The 14,272-nt window shown below is 44.4% G+C and overlaps 1 protein-coding gene across 1 annotated transcript in view; it reads left to right on the top strand.

Moving 5' to 3' along the window:
- Window positions 1-14,272, top strand: part of LOC136638643 (alpha-2-macroglobulin-like protein 1) — a 51,074-nt gene that overhangs the window by 36,360 nt on the left and 442 nt on the right. The window contains exons 25-34 of the mRNA XM_066612677.1: window positions 721-802; window positions 2,339-2,495; window positions 5,209-5,287; window positions 7,954-8,112; window positions 8,773-8,933; window positions 10,251-10,466; window positions 11,790-11,917; window positions 12,279-12,369; window positions 13,408-13,476; window positions 13,664-13,766. Coding sequence (XP_066468774.1) covers window positions 721-802; window positions 2,339-2,495; window positions 5,209-5,287; window positions 7,954-8,112; window positions 8,773-8,933; window positions 10,251-10,466; window positions 11,790-11,917; window positions 12,279-12,369; window positions 13,408-13,476; window positions 13,664-13,766 — 1,245 coding nt within the window. The remainder of the gene's footprint in view (window positions 1-720; window positions 803-2,338; window positions 2,496-5,208; window positions 5,288-7,953; window positions 8,113-8,772; window positions 8,934-10,250; window positions 10,467-11,789; window positions 11,918-12,278; window positions 12,370-13,407; window positions 13,477-13,663; window positions 13,767-14,272) is intronic.

The following is a 14,272-nucleotide window of genomic DNA, read 5'->3' as shown; positions in this document are numbered from 1 at the left end:
GAGTAGGGCCTGTCATCTTCTTTGGATGCTACTTAATCCAGAGATTCATGGCCAGCAAAACACTGCAAGAGCACAGTCTCCCTCTGAGGAGTCTGTGAAGAATGGAAAGGGAAGTGGGGAGGCAGTAGATGTAGCCATGTGTGCAGCTACAGCACGCTCTTGGAATATGCTAGAACAAGGGTGTTAAACTCATTTCATATAGTGGGATGAATAGCATTCATAGGGCCAAAAGTGAGGACATTAAGCAGGAACTAACATCATGAAGCAGATGATGGTCAGAAATAAGCTCTTTGTTCTCACACAGAAACATATTAGCTGCAAATGAATAGAAGAGACGATGTGAAAATCTTGATAATATTCTTAAGATATGAGAGCTCAACTATCACACTGGGAGAGCTCAATTATCATGTGGGCTGCCCTTTCAGCAGTACCACTTCAGTCACAGTGCAGTCAATAGGGTGAAGTTTGGGGAAGGCTGAATTTTGTATATTTATTTGTACTATTACCAGCCAAATATTTGACTGTAAGCCTCTTATTAGCCTCTTTAATTAGCCTCTTAATTAGCCTCTTTAATTAGCCTCTTAATTAGCCTCTTTAAGCCTCTTAATTCTCGTAAGAGACTGTAAGCCTCTTAATTCACATATGAGGCTTCTCCTCCCCACCCCTCTCAGTCAGAGTACAGTGCAGAATTGATAGCACTATTTTTTCCATTTCCTGTAGGATACCAGCGCCAACTGCTCTACAAACATGATAACGGTTCCTACAGTGCTTTTGGCAAGCGTGATGCTCAGGGGAATACATGGTGAGTGAGCAGAGTCTCTGTCACTGCTGCCAGCCTGCCAGAGATCTGTTAAAAGGTGTTTGGATGCAGCCAGAGTGTTGGTATTCTTGTGCAATCTGCTGCCAACAAGTGCAGAAGATGGCATATAGACAAACCTGAATCCTATGATCTGTCGCTCATTGTTCTCAGTGTTCTACTTTGGAGTGGATATTTTTTGCTCCCAACTGTTGTAAGCCCTTAAAGATGCACAAGCCTACTCTCAGCTGATCCGGATGCAAGCATTGTGTGGCCACTGGCCCATTCCCTCTCCTGTAAATGAACCAGATTTCCTTGAAAACAAGTCCCATTGATTTAAGTGGCATTTACTTCCATGTCAATGGGTTTGGAATCTTTTCCGTATTTTTAAAATGTTGAATTTAGACTACTGCATGCATGCCCCCAAACACTGCAAACATCTTGCTAGCTCCTTATAGGAGAAACTGAACCAAGTTACTTCTTGGGCCTGTCTCACACCTCTTTCACAACCTTGTTTCAAGATGGGGGCTGGCTAGAGACCAGGACTGTGTGCTAGGAGGGCCCCAGTTCAAATCCTTCCTCAGGCAAGAACACTCCAGGAAGCCTGCTCTCTCTGAGCCTCACCTCTCCAATCTGCAATATGCAGATTGTAATACAAGTTGGACCTCATCACCTGTGGATTTTGCGCCTGCAGATTTGACTCAGTGCGGCTCCCTGATCCATATTGAGGCCCAACATGTATTCTTGTCATGTCCAGAGGGTGTTCTGAGGCCCAGGGAGGCTCCAGGAAGCCAAAGAACATCACTTCTGGATTTTTGGGAAAAATATTATAAAGAATATTATAAAGACAAATTGGAACACCAAAAAGTAACTCAGAACTGTCAGAACCTTTAGAAAAAAAAAGGCATGTCAACTTTTGCTCAGAAGTGCCAACACATTAGATTTTCTCAAAATATCTCCCGTAAAATTCTATATCCTTTTCCCCCCAGGAAAAGGTGCATGGGGTGCATGGGGATGGGTGCATGGGGTGCATGGATGGGTGCATGGGGTAAATACAGTATTATTGTAAATAATATTGTAAATACAGTATATTGTATATGGAAAACCAAAAAACCTGAAGCTGTTATCAAAGGAGAGTTTACGAGATGAAAAATTTCATAACAGGGACAGTGCAGAAAAAATGAAATGAAAAGTAACAGGACACACGTTCTAGAGCAGCGCAGCTGCATAGTCAGCTGCTGTGGTACGCAGGACAAACTTCAAAATTACGCCTCCCCACGTCACACCTGGAAGTAATGTCACTTCTGGTTGTGACATCACACCCCGCAATTCAGAATGCCCCTGGAGCTTTTAAATATAGACTTCTGGTTTTCGTGAAAAAACCAGAAGCCCCCTGTTTAAAGGCTCCAGCAGTCATTGTGAGTTTTAGTGATACCCCCAGCAGCATAGAGCAAGGGGTAATTGCCCCTTGCCCCTCCCCTTAGCAATGCCACTGGAGCTACACCTCTGTTTCTTGGTTTTTGTTTTATTTTGATTCCACAGGCTGACAGCTTTTGTGCTTCGGACTCTTGAGGAAACAAGACGCTATATTTTTACTGAAGACAAAAACACTCAGGAGTCTGTACACTGGTTGGGGCAACACCAGCTTCCTGATGGCCGCTTTGAAAACGTGGGAAGGATTTTCAACAATGCCATAATGGTATGGTGAACTAAAATGGACAATATAGAACAGCTATTGGATAATGCTTTACCCTCATAGAGAGTGTAGCAGATGCCTTTTTGGGTGGGTGTATTGAAATACATGTGGAAAGCAGACTGCTCTTTTAAGACCTGGTTGATACTGTTTGATACTGGTTGATACTCCCCGTCAAGTGGAGCATGGGAGGCAAACGGCCAGAGAGAGGCCAGACCGGGAAGGAATCCAGCTGGAACGAGGAGTTCTATGAAGGACTAGAACTATTCAATTGCAAAAATCCCTACGGGGGTTTAGAACAGCCTGCCTATGTAAACCGCCTTGGATTAAAGTCTGAGGAGAAATCTGATGACCAAAGAAAGGCGGTATATAAATACCTGTATAAATAAATAATTACTGCTTTCTAAATGACATTAAAATATTGCAGTAGGGAGAAAATTATATCTTGGCTGGGTGTAGGCACTTTCTTCGGAGGAGAGAAAATCAGAAGTGTATATATTGAGAACTCCACTGGGACACCTGTTATTCTCATGGCTGTATTCTCCACCATTCCCCCCCCCCCCGCGCTCCATTGCCCATAAGCTTAATGACTTTCCTCACAGAACACTTCATATTTTCTGGTTTCTGCAGTAAAATCCTTGAACACATCAGAAGGTTCTCATTTACAAGGAACAATAGCTAGGGGCACAATCCTATCCTGCACTGGAACAGGCAAGCTAAGAGGCTTGCGCTTTATCCAACGCAGGATAGGGGCCATAAGTAGCTCAGCCAGAGGCAAGGGGAAACATTTCCCCTTACCTCCGGGTAAGGGCCGCTGGCCACTACGGGTCTCCTTGGACTTGCGCAAGCCTCTCAGTAGTCTGTCTCTGTGCACCAGTTCCTTCTTTTTAAAATATCTTCTCAGTCCCTTCTGTTCACCTTCACTCCTTCCTGACTTTCTGCCTCCTTCCAGCCTCAGCTTTAATGGCTGACCTTGGTCCGCCTTTAATCTCTCAGCAGAGTGTCAGCTGCTTTCTTGCATGGCTGGGAGTATCCTACACTACAGACAGATAAAGATAGAGGGCTGGCCCATCTGTGAAGCAGACGATGTGGTTTGTGTCAAGTGTGAGTGATGGGGAGTGGCAGACTCAGGGTGCCCTTCAACTCGAGTCTGCTACCGCCTTTCTCCAGCTTGTTCAGAATGCAAGCCACATTGATCTGCTTCTCACTCCCTAAAAGTAAGCAGGAACTGGATACTCCATTTCCTTACCTTTCTTCTTCACACAAAGTTTAAAGGAAACACATCCTTATAAACTTTTAACAACCAGGTGAGGTTGTGAACAACCAGATGAGAAAGTAATGCTTCGCTACCCCCTCTCCTCACTCTCCTCACTCCATTCTTGCACATCAATGGGATGTGTTTCTTTTAAATTTCTCACAAGGACAGTGTGAGGGGAAGAGATGGTAAAGCACTCCTTCCCCATATGGTCTCTTCCCACATGCTAGTTTTAGGCATAAGCTAAACAAGCTCCAGCTTGGGGACCTCACAATCTGCAGGGCTCACAATTCAGAATATTTTTATGAGTGCTGAATGAATGTATTTGTGAGTGTGTGTACACACACACACACACACGGGCTGCATGTTTTTCTTATTTAGAAAAAATCAGGAAGTGAAATTTCCAGCATGCTGCTAACCTATTTCCAACATGTTATTTTCTTCCAGTTATTTTAAACTTCCAGTTATTTTAAAAACAGCAAAATAGCACCCTCTCATTGAAATCTATTGTACGGAGTTCGCCATGTTGTAAGCATACTCTTCACACTCTCTAGAGGCCGCCATGTTCCTGACAGGTTCCTCCATTCATTTTAATAGAAAATAACCAGAAGTGATGTAAGCACAGCCATCTTTACTAGCTCCGAGCTCGCTTGGAGAAATTCTAGCATGGCTAGCACGATGGAACCTAAAAAAAGAACATGACCCCAGCGTGCTGGAAGCTTAAAAAAAAGCTCTCTAGCGCTTCTAACACTAGAAGCTAAAAAAAGAATGAAGCCACAGTGTAGACCTTTTTCGAATGGCTTGTGCAGCAAAAGATTGTAATTTTTTAAACAAGGGGCCTCTAAGCTTTATATAGCTTAGGGCCTCAAAGTCTAAATCCAGCACTACCTTCCTTCTTTAGACAGAAGCAGTGCAGATGTTAAGAGCCCTTTTTAGGGACGGAGGTACACAGCAGTAAGTTGGGGCAGCATCAGGCAGCAGACCCAGTTGGGCTGACCCTCAGTGACATGCAGCTCATTCATCATTACGACTCTTTGTGTTCTACAGAACCCTGCTGGAACACAGTTGAAAGCCACACACGAGAATAATATTCAATTATTACTTCTATAGCAGTTACATGCTGTTTATTATTATTAGAGTAAGTTGATATTGTGAAAAACCACATTTCTGCAGCAAAGCTAGTATTGAGCCAAGCGTTTTGAAGAATCCCAGACACAAAATTGCTGTATTCCAATAGACAAGTTCTTGCTAATCTCATACTATGTACCAGAACATGAGAAAGTAACTAGTGAATAGCCAATTATTTGCCTTCAAAATGGGTTTGAGAATTTTTTGTTCTATAATAACAGCTACTATTTCTGAAAACTACACTTCATTGTATTTAAAAATTAACTTTTGAAGAGAAATGAACTCTCACAGTTTTCTGCTTTGGTTTTTCTGCTTTATCTTCTCTTCCATCCACAGGGTGGCGTGAATCATGACTTGTCACTGACAGGCTATGTTACTGCCTCACTACTGGAGCTCCAACAAGAGAAGAACGTAAGTCCTCCCTTCCTCTTGTGACTATGCTCTGTGATTTGTGACCTCGTCAGACATGGTTTGCTGCTCTAAGGTACTAGTTTCTGAACAACGGTAACAAAGGATGGAACTACTGTGTTTATGCACACTGAATGCCATTAATGCTATGACAGGGGACAGTTTTCCAGAGAAAACCATGGGCAAGATGGAGAAGTGCAAGATGGGAAAGTACCCTGCCTCTTCCCTGCAGTTCCTCCGCCTGGATTTTTCCTCCAGTTGGGCTTTTAGGCCAGAAATTAATAAATGGTCTGTGGAGATGGGCTAAGGATAAAAAAGGAGTGTACATGGGCACCCACCCACATCTTGTTCCCAGTCACAGTTTTCCCCCATCCCCACCCCCCCAATCAAAATGGGATTTGCAGAAGCTGTGCTGTAAAATGCCTGCATTTTTCTGTCTTTCCTATTCTCTCTGTTTATTTTCTGCCTATTTCTTTCTGCATTTGACCAGTTAACCTCACAGTAGCTGAGATGCAAATTACAGAGAGCCTTCATCCTGTGTTTGTGAAAGACATGAGCGGGGGGGGGGGGGGGATACAGATTTGAGAAGCTAGGGTTTATACCCCTGCTAACTGGGTAAGAGGCACTTTTTCAAGTGGGTGCTCCTTTTTTAGCAGGGGAAGAGTAACTGGCCCACCTCACCCCAGCAGTGTCTGTTCTAGTGGCTGTCTGCTGGTATCCATTTGCATCTTTTTAGATTGTGAGCCCTTTTGGGACAGGGAGCCATTTAGTTATTTGATTTTTCTCTGTAAACCGCTTTGTGAACTTTTAGTTGAAAAGCGGTATATAAATACTGTTAATTAATAACAAACCAGTTTATCTAGTTCCAGGGGGGTGGGAAGGAGTGACCAGGTAGCTGGCACTCCTCCAGTAAGGGCAACAGGTGACATCATTCCAGTTCCCAGATGAAAGCTCTCTAACTCTCTTTTCCTCCAGCTGCCAAGAGGGAGCTCTGGGTCAGAGAGCCGTAGGAAACGGGAGGAGAAAGTTGGAGTCCCCACTGAAAAGGTAAAATAGACAGGGAACCAGTCTGAGAGAGAACTCTCAGAGTTTACATTGGTTTGTGTTTGTCATGTTTCAGCCACCTTTACAAATTGTTCAAATTTCCCTGGTTAGCTCTGCTGTAAAGAGCACGTGTGAGATTCTGCAGAGCCTCAGTGCCATCTGCTGGTGGTCAGTGTTATTGCACCTCTCTGTTTTTTGTTAACTTTTTTTGGAGGGGCGAAACTTCTCTTTACTCTCCTTTTTCACCTATTTGGATCATCTGTTTTTAAATTAGACTTTTAATAAACTGTTTATACTATAACCATGAGTCTCCATGGTCCCTGGTATGGGAAGTACAGTGGATTGTCATCTCGCTCTGCAGGCACTACTCTGAGTGTGATTTTGATAGGAACCCTTCTGGCTAGCCTGATCTCCTGGGCTGCTGGGGCTGGATTCATTCTACCAGGACTTTCCCCCATTCAGCTGCTTGTCCAAACAGGGGAGAGAGGAGAGCAGGAAGGGAGTGAGTGTGCTAACCAATAGGCCATACTGCCTTGGATCAGGAGGAAGTTGCTGTCAGCCTCTTCTTCGACCCTGACAAGTTGTGTCTAGGGGCCAAGCTTTTTTTTTGCTAGCAATCAATTTGTAACACCCATGGTCTGGCTCAATATAAGAAAAATCTTAGAAAAACTCTTCTTACATAGAATAATTCTGCCAACTTTTTGATAGTGTCTACCCAATCTTGCCTTCCTTGGTGGGGGCCACAGCAAGAGGTATGCACCCTCATGGTCACTGTCTCCATTGCACTCTTTAGGTCCAGGCCACCAAAGTTTAAGTCAGCAGGAAAGGGCTCTTCAGCCTTCACCATGCCTCAGATTGCAGCAGGGAGGGGGTTAGCCTCCACCTGCGGGTCCTCCTTTGCTGTTCTGGGTCCATTCGCCTCCTTGGGTGGGTCTGGCCCTGGTCTCAAGGAGCACTAGCAGCCACAGCCTTCAGGCACCACTTCCCAGTCTCATCCTTGACCAGTGGTGTCCTTTTGTAGCAGGAATAGGCATCTGTTCCTGTCCCACCCGTCCTGAGTCTCCTTCCTCCTCTGGGATTAGCCTCAGTTGGCCAGCCAAGCAAGGGCTGGGAAGATACTGCTTGCAGGCATATGGCTGGTTAATGAGGCCATGCCCTTGATTGCAGCCGCATCTGCCTTGCGCGTTGCCAACTCCTTCCCCACTGTTGGGAAATCAGGTGGCACCGACGGTGCTTGCAATGCATCCACTCCCCCAAGCATCTAATGAGGCTGAGTGGGGACACATGGAAAATGCTGTTGGAAGGCCTTAGCAAACCACATTGGCATGTAGCACCCCAGCTGGGCCACCAGTATGACACAAGTTGTACCCAGTGGAGTTGTGCAGAGCCTTTGTTTCCTGGCCCAGCATCAGAGCAGGAGGTGTTGACTAGTAAGTCTGGGACTGGATAGGATTTTATAGCATTTTAAGTGACATGGCTTCCTCCAAAGATTTTAGGGGGATTATCATTTGGTGAGGTATTGTCCAGTTAGAGATTTCCAGGCCCTTGTCACCATACAACAGTTCCTTTGAACTGAGATCATATTCTTTCTACACTAAAAGAATCTTTTCAAAATTGCATTCAAGGGAGCCATGATTGATTCTGCCTTACTGTACCTTAAGAAGAACTTGAGTTCTGTGGAAGATGCCTACTCCAAGGCCTTGTTAGCTTATGTATTCACTTTGGCTGGGGACACAGAAACACGACAGCAACTCTTGGGAGAGTTAGACAAAGAGGCTGACAAAACAGGTAAGAGGGATTATTTTATTCACTACAAACTTTATTCTGGAGCATTTATTTTTGCAGCATGGTTTTGCCCCATATTCTGAGTACAAACCTTTTCACTTAGAACATGGAGGTGAATGCTGAACACCTCACAAGCTGTCTTGGTTCCTAAATAAATATGCCAACAAATATTTAATTGTGTCTGTTGGCCAAAATGATGCCTTCTTATTACAGCAGTACCTTGACTTTCACCCAGCTGACATGGAAATCATTCAGGGCTACTGTCATCTACACAAAGCCTCCTTGCAAGATCCATCAGTGTAAACCCTGGATAGGATTGGGCTGAAACGATATACTAGTTACTACAAAACATGATCTTCCACTAATGCATTCATGTATATTGCAAGGGGAAAAATTATGTTTTATTTTAATGGTGCAAACCACCTACTTTAGTCAATGGGGGGGACGGGACGGTGGGGAAACAGAATCTTGATTGGTTTGTTTTATATTGGATGTTCATTTGGCACATTCTTTTTTCTTGAACACAATCCACTCATGGAACATTATTAGACTGCTCCAAGGAAGGGGTAGGAGGGATTGCGGAAGTTGGAATGAACCCCCAATAGTGACTTGCTACTTGACACAGAAATAAGTTCCACTACATTTTTTCTTTCACTTTTGTAGAAGGATCCAGATCCTTTTCAGACATTGAGACAACAGCCTACTATCTCTTGGCTTACCTCTCCACACCAGAAGTGTCTGCTGATGATCTCAAACATGGTTCTGAGATTGTGCGAGCCCTTACCCAGAGAATGAATTCTTATGGTGGCTTTCGCTCCACGCAGGTAACAGATCAGCTGTTTCTTACAAAAAGAGGGAGCATGTGGAAATCTTGGTATTTGGGTGAGCTGTGAGCCTTGGAATGCATTTCTAACTCCGCTTTGTGTTCAGCTAGAATACTAATTCTTGGCATCTAGAAACCTCCTATGTGATCTCACTGTACTGAATGGAGTGGTGTGGCCAAATCCGGAAGTGGGGGACAAAATGGGGAAATTTGATCTTATCTGTGAATTCCCCTTGTCTGTGGTTCTAGGGTGTCACAGACTTGGGAAAACAGTTGGTGACAGATGTCCCCTCCCCCAGATTGCTGAGGAAGTCTTGAACCCTTTCTTGAGTGTCAAGCTTGTCACATCAGTCGATTGGGAGCCCACTGCTGTAAGCAGGAAGAACCAAGGTGAAGCTTTACCGCCACCACCAATACTCTACTATACAGGGTCAGTTCATCCATGAAGTGGATGATGCAACTTGCCCTTCACCATGAGCCTGCCCCCACCTTCCTCCAACCTCCTACAGATGGAGCTGCACTGATCTGCTGCCTTACCTAGTCCCTTCCTCACATGGTTCTTTTCCAAAAACAGGGACTTCCTGTTTACGAGAAGGGATCCTATTTTTCATTTTTATACCACCGTTCTTCCAAGGAGCTCAGGGTGGTGTACGTAGTACCTCCTCCTTTTGTCCTGTGAGGAAGAGGAGGCTAATGGCAGCACAGTGGAAACAGACTCTTCGTGCTCTTATGGTAGCTAAACAACTTGTACTAAAACACTTGAAGGATAAGTTCCCCTGCTTCCATTAGTGAATGGATTGAGAACCATTTAACTTAATGAACACTTGAACATATGGCTTATATATGACAACTATGTATGTATATATTTGGACATTTGGAGGTCTTTCTTAGATATTTATGCTTAGATTGCTTCTTAATATTTTTATTAAGCGCTTTCAGAGCGCTTTCAGAGCGCGATACCATAGTCTTTCGAGACTGAAGGTTGCCAACGATATTAATAAAATAATAAAATAATATGTAATAATATGTTTATTAATATGTATTGTAATTTTCATGATTGTGATTCATATTACATATTTCCCCTTTTTCTTTTCCCCCCCTTTAATATGGTGGTTGTTCTAATTTTTATCTTGTTTATTTACCAATACAGGAAAGGAGACAATTATAATCTTTTGTAATTTTATAATGTCAAACCATGATTTAGCATTACACCTGAGTGCATCTAATGACAACATCTCAATACATGGCAAAGTTTGTATTGTAACGCCAAAGAGGAGATGTGTACCACCTCAGAAGATGCCTGTGTTCTTTCCCCCAGGACACAGTGGTTGCCCTGCAGGCTTTATCTAGGTATGCAGCTTTGACTTATCGTGAGATTGAAAGCTTAACAGCACTGGTGACATCCAGCCAGGGCTTCCGGCATGAATTCCATGTGGACAGAGAGAATCGACTGGTGCTTCAGCAGGCTTCTCTCCCAAAAGTCCCAGGGCAGTACAAGGTGGAGGTGACAGGGAATGGCTGCATGTATGTGCAGGTGAGCCAACAACAATTCCAGGGGACAAGGCACAAACAAGTCGGCCCTTTGGCCCATGTGGGGGGATGGTGGCAAGCTCCATGATGTCATCATAGGTGGGTAGTCACAAATTCTGAATAGCATAGAAAAAAGGAACAGGGAATTCATATTTACTTCTCCCACAACTGTGTAAATGGGTAGCAGCTAATATAGTTAACAGCTTTAGAAAAATTGAACAAAACCTTTTGATTATGCAGCAGCATATATTATGCGTCATTCTGACTTGCCGCTCCCCCAGGAGGCCTTGCTGCCTCGAGAGATCTGGCCTTCATGATTAAGGATCTTCAGTGCTTGAGAAATGTCCAGTAATGTTGTACTTTACCCAGACTATGCAATGCCCATGCACTAGAGCAGGGCTGCTCAAACCCAGGCCCACAAGTCACTTGTGGTCTGCCTGGGGTCCCCATCCGGCCCCCACGGGGGTCCTTTGTCTCCAATCGGCACACAGCCCGCTAAAGACTCACCGGGGTCCACGCTGGCCCGACACGTGAGCTCCCGGTATGACTTTCCCTCGCTGCCTTGAGCTTTGGCAAGCTCAGCCGGCAGCGAAGGGAAGACCAGCCCAGCATCTGCGTAGGGCCTTTTATAGTCATAAAGTAACGCAAGTCTTGCAGGTCTCGCGTTTCCTTACCGCTATATAAGCCCTTGTGCGAGAGTGCGCTGGGCCAGTCTTTCCTTGTCAGGCTCCCGAGCAACATGCACATGGAGCCTGAAGCAGCAGGGAAAGACTGGCAACAGAGCACAACCAGAGAGCACCTGCAGGAGGGAGGGAGGAAGGGCAGGCAGTCAGTCAGTTAAATTCATTCATTCATATAAGTTCCATCTCTAATGTATTCATTTATGAAAATTTATTCAAATTTGAAAGGCAAATTAATTGGTTCCCCCCCCCCCCCGGTCCCCAGTGTCACAGTGTCAAAGAGGTGATGTGGCCCTCTGGCCAAAATGTTTGAGCATCCCTGCACTAGAGAAAGCATATTGTTCAGTTCCTTCCTGTGATAAGTAAAAAGCATCCCTCGAAATGCTGAAGACATTTTGTGGGTGTGAACCCATTGAATGTCGCGGATTGGTACAAGCCATTTACAAGCATTAAGGGTGATGTATGTATGGGGTGTGTGTAGAAGTTTCACATACCAGGGAGAAGTGAACACTGCACCTGTAAAATTGCCCATTTTGCTTTCAGGCTGACAGAAAAGTTTGAGTCTGCCTATACAGTGTTATCTGCTCAACATTCTTGTCCATGAGGTGGCAGGAGAGGGGAATGCAATCATTTTCATCTTCCACTAGGCCACCGTTCGATATAACAGCTTACCCCAGGAGGACGAAAAGAAGGTTTTTGCCTTGGAGGTGGAGACGTTCCCCAAGGAATGCAATCAGACTACTCAGAAACATTTTGATATCACTTTAAGAGTGAGGTACGGTATCACACTTGATGGTTCCCTGATCTCTGAGATGCTTGTTGATTGGAAACAACCTGCAAGGCACCATGCCAGTTCCAAGGGAGCAACATGAGGGAGAGGTAGTGTCTTTTGTCTCATTGTGGGTTTCTCAGAGCATCTGGCTGGCCACTGTGCAGTACTGAATGACCCTTTGGGTTCTTCTAATGTGTGTCTAAATTCTTCTTTAGATGAAGAATTGCACAATGCCTCATCTAAAAATACCCTCCCCCTGGAGCTCCTTCGGCATCACCATTTAAAGTCCATCATCAAGTTCCATCTTTCCCAGAGTGTTGGCAACTGCCTTCTTTCATGGAATGTCTCTCTTTTCCTCCCATAGCTACACAGGAAACCGACAGACAAGTAACATGGCCCTGATAGAGGTGAACTTGTTATCGGGATTCGTCCCTGTGAAAACATCTGTGAAGACGGTGAGGAAGCCTAGACTTCTGCCCATCATCATTTCCATGCAGAAGCATATGTGGTATAGTGGTTAGAGTGTCAGTGAGGCTGTGGTTCAAGACCCCACTCAGTCACAGGGCTTCTTGGTGGGGGGGAGAGTTGCCCTCTCTGCCTAACCTACCCAACAGAGTTGTGGGAAAAACATGAGGAGGAAGAAGAAATGAGGACACTACCCTTTGCTTACTTAAAATTCAGTAGTAGTAATAAAATGTAATTCTAGCAAGTATCAGTGGCAAGAGACTACATAAGTTATATACTAATTACTGCAAAATATGATCTTCTAGTACAGCCATGCCTATTGCAGAGGGGAAAATGCTTTATTTTAGTAGTGAAATCAGAAAAGGAACCTTCTGTTTGAGGAGGGCTAAATCTTTATTGGTTTGCCATTGACCCCCATCTGCTGAAGAACCTGCTATGCTCCTCAGAAGGGAGTGGGTGACACCCCAGAGGCCTCTGTATCTTCTTAGGATGTCCCTCTATAGAGTTAGAAGCACTTGCCCAAAGGGTTACTTCTAACCCAGCAGCTGTCCTGTTCAAATGTGATAGGGAAGCACTTGCCAATCAGAAGCCTGATTCTCACAGAATCTCACAGATTAGATTGTTATGTGCCACCCGGACCAAAAACAGTGTGTGAGATATCCAGTCATTCTGATGTGGCAAGCAGCCCTCCTAGTGCTCTACAGTCCTGTTAGCTGGAGATGGTGCAGAGTCCTCTGCGTATCCTACTTGTTTGCATGTGGATGGCTGCCTGCCAGTCTGGAAGTGACTGTGTCTTCTTCAAAAAATCATACCTCAGAGTGGGCGCTGAATGCAGCCCAAAGGCTACCAGCTGGTCATCCCTGATGTTAACAAACATCAGTAACAGAGCTGTGGACCCATAGATTGAGCTTATGTCCCACCCCACTTTGTCTGAATTAACATAATGAATGTGGTTCATGACTGGAATGAATAAGCAAATCATGTCCAGATGTTGCTTAATGGTATCTTTTTGTCCTGTACTCCAACAGCTAGAAAACGAACCCCGTGTAAAGAAGGTGGAATTTGATCCTGACAAGATCAACATCTACCTGGATTGGGTGAGAGCTCAGCAGATCTCTGGCAGTTTGGAGTAAAGCAGGTGTATGGAGAAGTGTGTCAGTGGAAGGTCTGAGAGGGTGATTATCCTTCTGAGGATAAAAAGACATCGATATAGAATGTAGAAAAAGGGCCAAGGAGTGGCTTGGTGTAGAAGTGAGACCTAGTCGCACTGTTTCTTCTCTCTAGCTCGATAAGAGTGTTCAAAGCTACAGTCTTTCTGTGCAGCAGGAAGTGGAAGTAACAGATCTCAAGCCAGCAATAGTGAAACTCTATGATTACTACCATCCTGGTAAGCACTTGAAATTCCTTTATCACCAACTTCAGTTATAGTCAGCCCTGTCATTGCCCCAGAATCATCATGCCTTGTATCTCTTACCTCCTTATCATAGGCTCTCCACAGACCATTATCAGGGATCCTCTAGTCTATGTCTGGGACCCACTAGTCTATGTCTGTTTTTGACAGGGATGAATTTACATGTGCATTTACTACATGCATGAATTTCAACTCTTGCTGAAACTATGTTTTGGACATATGTTTTAGAATGTATGTCTACTGGAGTTGATACATGTTGTATAGCACTGATATCATGCTACCTTCAGCATGCTACCTTCGGGCGTATTTATGGCAAGTAAAGTAGAATTTATGGTCTAAATTCATCCCATGGCCTTAACATACTCTCCAGAATACTTTTTACAAGGATCACTTGAATTCATTCTCTCTGACATCATTTTCAAGGACCTATGGAATTAGGGTACAATCTTATCTATACTTTCCTGGGAGTAAGCTCCATTGAC

This window comes from Tiliqua scincoides, chromosome 2 (genome assembly GCF_035046505.1).
Source record: "Tiliqua scincoides isolate rTilSci1 chromosome 2, rTilSci1.hap2, whole genome shotgun sequence".
Taxonomy (NCBI): domain Eukaryota; kingdom Metazoa; phylum Chordata; class Lepidosauria; order Squamata; family Scincidae; genus Tiliqua; species Tiliqua scincoides.
Note: the sequence above shows the minus strand (reverse complement) of the source record. Positions and strands in the feature narration are given on the sequence as shown.